Genomic DNA, 13,153 nt, shown 5'->3' with positions numbered 1-13,153 from the left:
CTAATGTACACATATGAACGTCAAAAAAAAGAAATATAATTATGTACATTAAATGATTCTAATTTTACATTTACTGCCAGTTCTCAAATCAAGGGCGTAGAACATAAGAGAAGAACTGGCAATAAACTCTCCGCCACTCTTTTTAATCGCCAAGTTTTTTTACACAATGTTTGTAAGGAGCTGCAACCATTACATCAAGTTCCATATGTCATCTTGAGTAATAAAGAATAATAAAATAAATTTTAAACAAAGATTTGTCCACTATCAGCAGGAGGTATGGTGAAATAGGAGCACGCACTTACATACTCGTGAGAACAACACGCGAATATGTAGTATAAACAACTAATATCACCGCATAGACGAATTCAAGTCCGACCAGTCACCACAAGTAGCACCCGTTCACGAGTATGACGTATGGCCAGCCATCGGTCACCTCGCTATATTTTAGGGTGAGAGACAACCCAAAGCATGGACGCCGCCACATGCCAATAACTCTAAAGTTTCAGCTTATTGCAATTGTACTATTTAATCATTTTAAAATGGTTGCCTTTCTTGCTATTTGACAGGCTGTTTTCAACCTATCCAATATTTTGTGATGTTTGACAACTTTTAATCTGCTATAACTCCGATGGCCTTATTTATGGGAAACGCATATTAGTATTAATCCGCATACAATGTTCCATAAGCCTTTAGAAGTGTTGAGCTTATAAGCACCAAGTGTCGTAAGTTGACTTAAACAAGACTCGATGTTGTTTGGAGCTGTAATGTTTATTTTGTTTTAGCGCCCTGCTTTCAATTTATTACATAATGTTTTATATCATAAAAAATTATTAATTCGAAAAATTCATCTTTTTATTTTGAATGTGACCAGTGAATGAGAATGTATTTTTTTAAATGGAATCTCGCTGTTGGCCTCAAGGGTCTTTACAGCTCAGCTCAGGCTGCTTTTCCCAATTTTATAGTATAGAATGCCTTACTAAAGGAGCAATATTATTTTTCATCGATTTGACAATTGGCATCTGACAATTTGTCATCAGGCAGCCATTATACTTCATACTTCATTTTTGATTTTACAGATTTTATTAAAATGAACACAACAAAGGTAAACAAAAATAAATCTCACCCTCAACCCAGCAAAATCGAAAACGAAAAGGTACGTAAAAAGAAAGCAAAACGAAAACGCAAAAATAGCTTCAAAAGTTGTCGTAAAGAAACCAAGAATAATCAATTTTCCATGGCAATGTCTACATGGGCTCAGAATTTCACAATGGCATCAAATTGGCAAATGAAACATGAACTTGCCTTTTGGAAAGCCAGAGCAAAAACGTTAGAGTACGAAAATGGATTATTACATGATATTATTAAAAAGAATTACCTAAAAACATCGGAAGTTCTTATAGAAAATGACCAGGACAATGAGAGTGAAAATCAACAGGACAAAGGCCAACATAATAACATTGATGGTGCCCAATGTTATAAGGACAACGTTAAAGATGATGACGATGATTGTATGGAGGATGATAATGATGAATTTGTAGTCAGTGAAGAGTTTATTGAGTTTGTAAGAGCAAATGCAAAGTTTAAAGAGGATGCTAGGCTGGAACGCGAAAGGTTAAAGAAACAACAAGACACAACTGAACAACAAGTAGAAGAAGATAATGTTATGACCGAAGATAAATTAAAAGAGCTTTATGGAGAGAAATGGCAAAAAATATGTGCATTAGAGATGTCTCTATTAACGGACCTTATGAATAAGAAAGAAAAGGCTACATTTTGGCCCAATATACCTTTTAATTTTAGCTAAGAAATATTAAATAGATATGAAAAAGTTGTAGTAAAAAGTCACTGCCCATTTCTTATTACTTTTCTTCTTGGGTTGAATGTAGAAGTATACATTTCTACTTTTTCTACCTATGTAGAAACATATTAGTACAATTGAAAAAATCACCCTCATACACTAATAATTGTTTATTATGTATTTGACAGGTTATCAATTATTTAAAATCTAACCACTTTTGATATAATAAATATTTTATTGTGATTGTCTAATTTATTTGTTTGATGGTAAAGATTTTATTATAAAGAAAATAATTTAACTTACATGGTAATGAACCAGTTACAACTTAAAATATGTGTTTGCAAAGTGTTAATACAATTGTCATATTATTTCAATATTTTTGTTATTATTAAAAGCTAATGATAAATATATATTTTTTATTTAAATAACATGAAATATTGTTGTTACATAATTTTAAACCAGATTAAACTAGTTATATTTGGTTTTAAGTTATAGTTCTAATGAAATGTTTGAATCATATGTACATACTTGATAATGTGCTAATTACATTTCTTAACCTTTCAAATGATGTTTAAATGTTACACAGAAATGACTTGAATGGTAATTTAGTTTATGTAGGCAAAGTGAATAACAGTTTATTACCTAAATCAACTTGTAGACTATGATGATGAACTTCTCATTTTTAAAAAAGCATGTAAATAACCCAAAAGCGTGAATGAATTAATAAATTTGAGACTAAAATTCGTTTTAATGGCTTTTTGCAATAATTAAAATACTACTAGTAGTTCAGTTTTTATAGTAGTACTGTTGGCAGCGAGTGAATCTTTACCTCTGTAGTCGTAGATTCGAATCGCGGCTGTCCACCAATGGACTCTATGTGCACATTTAACACTTAACTCGTATGATGAACGAAAGGACCTTAAGGTAACTGCTGTCATTCACAGAAGGTTGATTACTTGACTATTGGGAAAAAACAATGATCAAATCGTAGAAATCTGAAGCCCATCACTCAAAAGGTTGCAGGCGCTAGTTATTTTTAGTAGTTTTACTTGATCTACGTTATTTATATAACTTTGATTCTAGCTAGTTATTTTAAATATCCTTAGAATTGTTTAACACAACATGTCAATATAGGTAACAAACATTGATTAAACCTTTTTGTTTTTGCATCTTATTATATTAATAGTAATAATGATGCCACTAAAACTTTGTACAGGCTCAGATTTTACATCTATTTCCTTGATATTTTTTATCGTCAACGAATTTAAGATGTATTACATGCTGATTTTTTATTTTTTTTATAGAACAGGGGGCAAACGGGCAGGAGGCTCACCTGATGTTAAGTGATACCGCCGCCCATGGACACTCTCAATGCCAGAGGGCTCGCGAGTGCGTTGCCGGCCTTTTAAGAATTGGTACGCTTTTTTCTTGAAGGACCCTAAGTCGACGATTCGAACCGCTCTTCGTTGAATACGGTCAAGTGGAAGGAGCTGGTACTGGGGAGCACCCACTCAGAGGTGGGAACAGTACTCCATGTGGGGCCGAATTTGCGCTTTATATAGTTGCAAGCGGTGGCCCGGAGTGAAGTACCGTCTCGCCTTGCTGAGCACACCGAGATTTTGGAGGCTAATTTAGCCTTTCCTTCGAAGTGACCGCGAAACTGAACGTCGTTCGATATGTCAACGCCAAGTATTCCAATGCTGGCTGTGGCTTTAAGGAGAGTGTTTTCGAAAAGAGGAGTAGCGACAAAGAGTGTTTTCTTAGGGATGGTTTCATATGTTGTAATGCATGAGTTGTGTAGAGAGAATAGTGATAAAATATAGGACAGTAAACTTATAAATTGCACAGCCGGGGTTTAGGCCTTCAGCGTTACTACAAGGTAGTAGTAGCTGTCACTGCACTTCCAAATAACAATCGTTATTGATGGACCTTAACTCTATTACCTAGTATCTTTTATTTAATATCCCTGCAACAGTTATAATAGCTTAATATAACAAAAGAGCTACCTAGACGAAACATTGAGGGCATTTACAAGGCACTTTATTGAGAAAGTAGTTTGGAAAACATTAACTAGATGGCGCGTTACCTAAATCTATGATCTAATACAGTACCCATAAGTCTATTAGCCATAATTGAGGCATTATAAGTATTTTGCTACAGGAAAATGCCTTTTAAAACACTGAAGCTATTAATGTTACCTTGGCCTGCTGGAGTTATATTAGAAGGGGCCGTAATGGTAGGTTTGCTGATTCCTGATAGCACCTAATTGTACCTGTTGAAGCATTGTTAGCTATGATAAGAATTTGATGCGAGATAATATTAGTTTGGTGACACCGCAGTTTGCCGGATACTCGGCTACTTTAATTTGTCATAAATATATTTTTCGTTCTAATTACATTTGATTACATAGTATTGTTTATTTATTCTTATTACATATGTGATACAATCTTTATTCAAAATGTTACTTTATCGCGAACTTAGTTCTTTCTTTTTTATGTAAAATATCGGTAATCTTGAATATTTGGCATTACTTAAATAAAAAAAAAACCTCGTCGTATCTCATCTATAATACTTCACTATGGTAGATTATAGAGAAGTTTCTTCTTATGAATATATTGATACAGTTTTTAAGAAGGAAAATAGACGTAGTTCAATATAAGGACGAAATAAGGTCTGCGCTAAACTTTTCTCTCTATACTTTTGGGGTTTGCAAACATGCGTACATATGTTCTTTTATACAGAAATACACGTGCATTCATTTAACGCTGACATTAGGGAATATGCAATTTGTTCAACATTAAGCGTAGACAATAAAATTGCTAAATTTATAGCGGAGTTACCATCAGATACACTCCGTAAAGTTGAGATTATTATTTGAGTGTTTTGTAAAAGTAACATATGCCTTGATTTGTTCGTGTTGTGAAATTCGATAGTGTAGGAATATAACTTAAACTTCATATCTTATTCTCATTAAAGATAAAACTTCCTTTGCAATACTAAAATTGCTTTAAGTTAAATTATTCACAAATGAGTAATGAACTATAAATCATTTGTGAAAAATTGGTTATAAATAAATATACAAAATTAAGAAGAAAACGTAGTTTAATGTTATGTAATCGTTTTACTATAGTTATATAGGTACGAGTGACTTCCCACATTACTCAGGTACTTTTAATATTGAAAAGAGACCAATTTACTAGTATATGACAATTTTTTTTTATCAACTAAATGTAAACAAGTCATTATTTTTTTTATAAACTACTCCGCAGTTCCTTCCTCGAACGAAGCATTTTTTTATGTTTGATTCATGAAAATAGTAATTTATGATTTAATTTACTGTTGATTTGTGTGTCAGAGAGGGATTAAATACCAATAATCTCTGTGTGTCTTCTTTTTTTTATAGAACACACTTTTTTTTATAGACAAATGGGAGGGCGAGTGCATTGCCGGCCTTTTTTTTCTGAGCTAGTGATTATTTTATTTTGAGTATGTCTTAAAATAGATTCGAGTTTAGATTTACAGTTAGACATATTTCTTTAATTTTTTATTGATTTAAAATTTCTGTTAACAAAATTTGTATAAGGCAAGGAATAAAAAGGCCGCACGGCTAAAGATACCATTATAGGTTTACGCAACGTCTGTAAGAAAATAGCAATTGGTATCAAAACCAAAATCAGATTGATACGGGCTCTAGTAATCACACAATCTTCTCTTTTTCCTGACTTGATAAAAGCAAAGGATTGATGCTGTTGAAATGATAATGAAACTTCGCATACAGACTGGCGTGTCCACTATAAGATGACTACTAATTAACTCATTTTTCGGATATACAACGTGCATAGGTAATGTACTCATCGTCCTCAAAACTGTATACTGTAGACTTGCTGACAACGCTCAGATAAGCCTGTTTCATAGCTGTAATTAAATAAGAGATATAAAAGACTTCAACGCAATCTCAAAATGACTGTTGAGCAATTTTTTTAATGTTAAATACTAAGATACCTATAAATCTAATTAGCATACCTTACTAAATACATTTTATTTTATTATATATGTGGAACTATGAAAAAGATTTTTATTGACTCTGTCTCCCTCACATTCCATTTTTTTTTCATAACTGGATTCAATGGAAGCAGTAGTGTTTGCCATATTTAATTATATATTTAGATTGCAGACGTACACACATGTGAGTGATATAGACACATATCATAAATTTTGCAGTCGCTCATCATTTAAATAGTTAAAAAATATTTACACGAATTATCTGGGTAATTCTCCAATTTATTAGGGTATAGACATTTTCCACCTCACCAAAGAGGGTGTGAGAATATATTTTCAAGAAGCGAGAAAATTTTGACTACTAGCAAAGCATCGCTACGATAAGTCGCATTTTTGATGAAAAACTTTCGATAGCTTCACTCAGTTTGGAAAGCTCAAAAACTATAAAGTACAAGTTTGAATTGTTTTTTTTATATCTACATAGTCATTTGTTAGGACGTCTGTAAGGAGGCAAATTAAGTGTTTATAAAGACATATAACATTGCGATATACTTTTTTATATCCTCAAAACTAAAAATCAGATGTAAACTATGATAGCAGTTCAAGATCAATTGAATTACAGCGTAAACATATTCTGATACTAAGAGATGAAAGAGTATATTTTATGGTTAAATGAGTTCATTTTTTTTTAAATTAGATAAATTTATTTTTGAAGTAAATTTATTGCCTAATTACGTAACATACACTAAAGAAAACTAATTTAATATTTAATTAAAGCAAAAAAAAGTATTTCCCATAAGCCCACGTCTTGTTAAAGACTTTTTTATTTTGTGAAAAATGCGCAGTTCCTATATAAGAAACAGTTTTAGGATTTTAATTTAAATTAAGTATCCATAAAAATTAAATAAAAATATTACGTCGTACGTAATAGTAGAGGTCTGGTTAGATATAAAGGGTGTTTAAAATAGAGATCATAAGTATCTATGGGTGTGTACAGAATAAAAATATTTTAGTGGTGTTATCATAACGTTATCCACGGATCAAGTCGGCGTCCCTATCCAGGGAGGCACGAAATTGGCGCTCAAAACGGTATGCGAGCAACCTGTTATGAGAGAGGGGAGGCAGAACGCGTCGGCCGCTCATTAGAGACCAACAAAGCGCTTTAAGCTCTGTGTTCCGTAGCGACATAAAAGCCTTATCAAGAAAGCGTAAAGTATAGCGTAAAGCGAGTCTTTAAACTTAAAATTTAATAAAGTATTTTATATAATGAACAAGTATTATTATACATAAAAATTCAAATCAGTTTATGGTTGAAGGTTTTCCCATATTGGTGTGAACAAAATTACGCGGTTTGTTAAGATGAAAGAATGTGCTGAGCAACCCTTGCCTTTTCCTTGAAACGATTATTCAGCGCATTGTATTGAGGCAAGCGCGTTTCTCTCCAAGGAGTTGTTAGCGCACACGGCCAGCTCTCGACAGTGCCTTCCGAAGTTTCGTCGCGTTCGTGTGAGTATACGCGCGCTCACAAAAAACACGTTTTAGTGAAAACTGGTGCCGAAAGTCAAATGTTATTTAGATTCTTGTAAATTGTGTTTACATCGGATTGCAGTGAAGTGTTTTGTGTGTGCAATCTCTAGTTTAAAGTAGAATAGAAACAAAATTGATTATGGTTGATGTTGTGTTGTGCTAAGGATTCTGGAGGTTGGTTCGAGTTTTGACTAAGTTGCTAAGGTGTAATCGGTTTTAAGCCTGTAAGCCTGCGTAGATATTTTAGGAGACGTTTATCAAATAACTACTCCGAGATTATTATGAAAATGATACTTATTGATCAAGTCCTGTATCTTATTGGTATATACCAATTTTAACAAAAACGTGTATAAAATAGAAGACGAAATGAAAAATTTCGAACACATAACATTGACGTCGCAGGCTGTGTAGGTATTAGTTGTCGCGTGGACTGGTTTAGATAAAAAGTCGGCTACTTATTCTCAGTTGTAAAAAGATGACTCTCTGGAGCTTCATTTGAGCCAAGTTTATAAAAATATTGTTATCCAAAAAAAATCACCGTATGCGTGCTTAACGGACATATAAATATATAGTATAACCTAGATGAACGTGAAGAGAACTTGAACCAGTCTATGAAATTGATTTTATAATATGTTTATATAAACCACCGTATTAAAAATCGGAAAGGAATTTCATTGTCTCTACAAGTAAAATAAAACACTTAAAATGTTCGTGCCTTTATTGAGGCTTTAACGAAAAACGATTAAATCTCTAATCAACGAAAAGTAACTAAATCGCCCACGGGATTTTAAAAACAAAAAACAATCAAAGGTTAAAAGTATCGGCTTTCGAATTCTTAAGAAATCGCATTTCGAATGTAAAATAGTACAAAGTTACGTGTTCTTTATTTGATTTCATATTCTATAATAACGCTTTTCCTACACAAAAAGTTAAACCCCTATCTAAATCGGATATCTATTTTAATTGAAAAAAAGAAACTCGCCCGATCGTACTGCAAATCTATATACTAGAACTCTCTGGTATTTGCACCTGCTATTGTCTATTTAGCACTTCCCATTAGCCCGTACAGACAAAGATAGCATATTTCTAATCTTGAATTACTCTACTAATTAGTTAAACTCAATGTAAAATTAAATTCATATAATCAAATGTCATTTTGTAGTCTTTTCATGCAAAGGAGGTTTTTTATCTATAAAAATTATTATTTTTATTTATATATGTTTAAACTAAAATACGAATTTATATTTTCTTGATACGATAAAAAGAGCATCAGTTTTGTTATATAATCTAATGATGAAGAAAGGCGACAAAATGTACTAAAGTTGATCAATTCAGAAGCAAAAGTAGCAGAAAATTTAATACATCAACTTTTGCCAGTAATTTCTTAGTAAGTAAATATTTTTTGTATTGAGAATATGTAATACCAAAACACGAATGACTATTTAAATAAGTACACAGGATAGACGACAATAAACTGTACCGGGGCCGCTAGACTTGACAACTTAACTGTAATTGACATTTTTAATTATCTTAGACGTCGAAGCAAGCGTCTAGTTTTTACAAACGGTATACGATATACATGGAAATCATTAGAACACAATCGGATGTTAGATTTCTTGTTACTACAGCCTAGCGATTGTAATTATGCAATTCGATTTATTATAGGTTGAGTTGACATCTGATATTATGAAAAAATACGGGTGGATACGAGCAAAGATAGCTGTGGAGTGTATGTGTATAATATAAAGATTAAAATAAAAGTCTTGAGAAATATAATACATTTATATTTTTATCATTTTCTTCTAGTATATTTTGACATCTGTATGCCTTTTTGGCAAAGGTTTCCTTCAAATCCCGGCATTCCTGACGTAAGTATAGAGTCAAAATTACGGGACGTTTTGTGGATATCTTTACCTAATCTATTACCTGTCACTCAACAAATAAATATAATTATAAAGAATTTAAAAGAAATAAACACCCTTTTCTCATGAAACTAATTGTTGAAATTTAAACATTTCTGATACACTAAAAAAATACCCTAACAAATTTTATTAAATATTTATCAAACTGTATATTTTATTTGATACAATTAAGGTGCATTTATCTCTTAATCAGTTGTTGCACAATATTAAAAACATAATTCAGGTATTGCATACCTGAGACAAAGTAAACATGGAGAAAAGAGCTGAAAAAGATAAGTAATAATACAATATTTGATACTTAATGAAACGTCAAAGCTTTTACCAATATTTGTACCGACGGATAAAGATTTATATTTTCGTTACCATTTTTGGTCTATATATTATGCATATTATTAGGGAAATAATAATGTTATATTGACAAGTTATAAAAATTATTTCCCGTGAAATGATCACTCTTCAATCATTCATTACGTATTTCTTGTAATCTGTCACCATTACTCTTCGAAAGGTACAAAATAATCATCAAGACTGTACAATATATCCTTTTTATCGGCGAAAAATCGCCTAAAGATTGTGTTTCTTTCTCGTAAATTACATCAGAGTAAAGAAACAAAATTTACACCATTTAATAAAGAAATAACACGAATTTAACGAAAACGTGAACACCTACGCGCCATTTTGATTTCACCAAAGTAGTTTATCGGATACTTAAAAATGTGCTTTGTGTGTTATTGAAAAAATTGTAAAGGTATTTTATGTGTTGAAGAAATTGCTTCAGGCGTTGGTTTGTACGAGTACAAAGCGTCGATTGATAACAATCATATTGAATGCAAAGTAGGCTATTCGAGTCTATCCGTTGACTCTACTTTTAAGACTCTTTGTGAATACATTTTTATGGTAAATTTATATAACACATTATGATTCGATTTTCAAATCTTAATAACATGCTTTAAATATTATTGAACCCAAATGAGGCATACCAATTACTACCCAAATATTACTCCAATGGTAATCGAACTCAAAATTTTCATGTTATTTAGTAGTATATAGCTTAAGGTTCCCTTTTATAAATGTCTTTATATGTGTTTATTTGTTTTATTTATAATTAAAAACCCATAACAAACCATCATACAAAACAGACATAATAATATTCCTTCTATAATATCCACTAAAAGGTTTAATACTCTGATGCTGTATCTGTTTTGAAAGATGTCCTAGACATGACAAAAAACCATAGATTTTTTGTCTTGGGACGAACGACGAATAGAAAACTTCTATAACATAAATGTTATTTAAGTTTAGCTGGAATATTAAGGTGTTAACATTGATTAAAGGTAGGCTACGACAGCCAAATTATCGTTCAGAAATCGCACAATAACTTATTCGTGCATAGTTGATTCTTTGGGAAGGAATGGAGAACGTTGGGATCGCAGCTTGCGCATTTTTGAAGCTAATTCAGCGCGGCGGCTTTTTGGCCATCGCCGACGCTTACTTCGGCAATTTGATACATTTTTACTAAGATATTATATCTCGGTTTTTAGATCGTTGGATAATTTGCTACACTTATAATTTTTGGTATGTGTTAATAATTATAAGAAAAGTCTGTCCTTTAAGACATAACTTAACAACATTGCTTTGGAAATTATATGCAATTACAAAATTATGAGTTAGAATTAAAAATAAAATCAGTGGCGCTACCTTTTTGGGTCTAAGTCTCAGATTTCAGAATCTGTTTTATGATAAGTTTTCAATGTAATCGGCTAGTAGGTGATCAGCCTCCTGTGCCTGACACACGCCGACTAACTTAGGTCTAAGAAATGTCGGTATCCTTACGATGTTTCGCTTCACCGTTCTGTTAAGTGAGAAAGAAAGTCCATTGGTGCACAGCCGGGGATCGAACCTAGGAACTCAGGGTTGAGAGTTGCTGAATCAGTCGACACTGCTCTTATTCAGCTTTACAATAAAAGTATTAGGATAAAATAAAATGGCTTTATCTGAATAACATAAGTGTGTTAAAAACTGAGTTTACGCCTGTCATTTTAAATATAAATTAACAGTACTACTGGTAAATTTGGCGGTTTACTTAATATGTTGTACAATATTGGTAACATTTAATGAGCTGCATATTATTTTGGGCTTTCGGCTAGTGGAATCAGTGAGGAGTGGTTTATTTTTTATTTATTTATTAATTTACTAACACATTAAAAATACAACAAATGTACCTGGAAATGGAATGAAATCATGCAACGTAATTGATAAAGAAAATAACTCATACAATATTAATAATAACTTAGGGATAGATTTGGATAACAATTGTTCAGGTGAATAATAATATAGTTATAATAGAATTTTGTTATCCAAATATTTCCGAAACTTTAATTAAGTAAAATGTTTTAATAAAGAAATCAGCATACTAGCATAGACGTTTATTATATTATATGCAAACTGCCCATGGACACTCAATTGCCAAAAGGCTAACAAGTGCGTAGCCGGCCTTTTAAGAATCGATATGCTCTTTTCATGAACGGTCCTTACGTCAATAGGATTATTTCTAAAATAAATAAAGCCTAGGTATGCTATTCAAAAATAATGTAGCTTTTTATGACGTTATATATATTACACAAACATAATACAAAATCTTCCCTCTGCATAATATAAGTTTAATAAAAATAATAGATAGTCCCTCTTTTGAAATTTCTTTTAAATATTCTGATAATACACTTTACTTGGATAACATTTTTTATTCCAACGTGTAGAAATCGCGAGTACATTAATTCTGTTTAAATGCCTGCCTCTGATACAGACCGCTTGCAATAAAAAATGTATTTTATTATCTAGAATAACGCGTATTCAAGATATTTGAATATAAAGACTTGTTATTCCATTTTTGGGCGAAATGTTTAAGTGACCGCGTTCTTTAATGAAACATAATATTATGATGATGATAAAATAGGGCCTTCTAAAAGCTGCATTAAAAAGACTGAAACTATACTATTAATGAATAGCTAATCATCAAAATAAGTTGTTGCAATATTTGTGAATATGTGAGCGCCATCTATCAACTTATATTTCAACTTATATAAGTTATCTGCTGCTGTTTTTATTACACCATGCACCTATTTTATATTAGTATAGTAGTTTTAAAACTAGGCACATGGTCTTTGTTTATAATTTTATCAAGTCAATGTTACATACGAAATATTGTAAAAACTATTTAAAATATGTATGGAGTTTCTTGTCCATTCTTCTCCATATAAAAGTACCTTTTGGAAGGGGCAGTTAGAATTTTTAATTTAAATATTTGAAACGTTCAAAAGTGCCTTTTTAATATTTGAAAAAATGACTTGACTTCTACTTTTAAAAACAAAAAAAAACGCTCGAAATACTCTATGAATTATTTTAGATCTAGACTCGGCTATAGAATTCGTGACTGACTACTTGTAAGAATATTACTTATTCTTTAACTTTTAGAATGGAAATATACAGGATTTTAAACTCTATACAGCATGCAAATTCATGTACCAACTGGAACTACGTTGCAAGATAGTTGAAATATAATTTTACTGAAACAATCCTTTCTAAAATTCTAATAGCTCCTCTTGTTACGTGTGCGTTTGCGCATTTCACGAGGCTACCTGGGTTTTAACAAAAGACCTTTAAAAATAAAACGGCCAGAACAGACGGACATAAAAATATATTTGTTTAGCCTATTGTTAAGTTGTAATTTTAATGACAAGGCATTAATTATGATTATTTTACACAAAAGACTGCGGTGATCGCATACAAACTTTATTATGAGAAAATGTCTGCATTAAATTGAAATGTTACACAAAATATAATACATTCATTATATATAAGAATTTTTCACTTATCTATAGATTTATCTTCCGCCATTTTTGTTGTCAGA

General features: G+C 31.6%; 2 protein-coding genes across 2 annotated transcripts in view; both read left to right on the top strand.

The window, feature by feature from the left end:
* Positions 1–1,030: 1,030 nt before the first annotated feature.
* LOC110999232 (RNA polymerase II subunit 5-mediating protein homolog) lies at positions 1,031–2,204 on the top strand. Its single transcript, XM_045629886.1, has one exon. It carries the CDS (start codon positions 1,088–1,090, stop codon positions 1,802–1,804), a length of 717 nt encoding a protein of 238 aa, XP_045485842.1. The 5' UTR covers positions 1,031–1,087; the 3' UTR covers positions 1,805–2,204.
* A 5,085-nt stretch (positions 2,205–7,289) lies between these two features.
* The window catches only part of LOC110999268 (protein dachsous), a 205,540-nt gene continuing 199,676 nt past the window's right edge, over positions 7,290–13,153 (top strand). The window contains exon 1 of the mRNA XM_022268243.2: positions 7,290–7,498. The gene's annotated coding sequence lies outside the window, so the exon portion shown is untranslated. The remainder of the gene's footprint in view (positions 7,499–13,153) is intronic.

Source organism: Pieris rapae, chromosome 10 (genome assembly GCF_905147795.1).
Source record: "Pieris rapae chromosome 10, ilPieRapa1.1, whole genome shotgun sequence".
NCBI lineage: Eukaryota > Metazoa > Arthropoda > Insecta > Lepidoptera > Pieridae > Pieris > Pieris rapae.
This window is presented reverse-complemented; position numbering and strand designations above follow the sequence as displayed.

Excerpts from the sequence above, each read along its gene's own strand:
- LOC110999232 (XM_045629886.1), top strand. The coding sequence starts at position 1,088 with ATGAACACAACAAAGGTAAACAAAAATAAATCTCACCCTCAACCCAGC.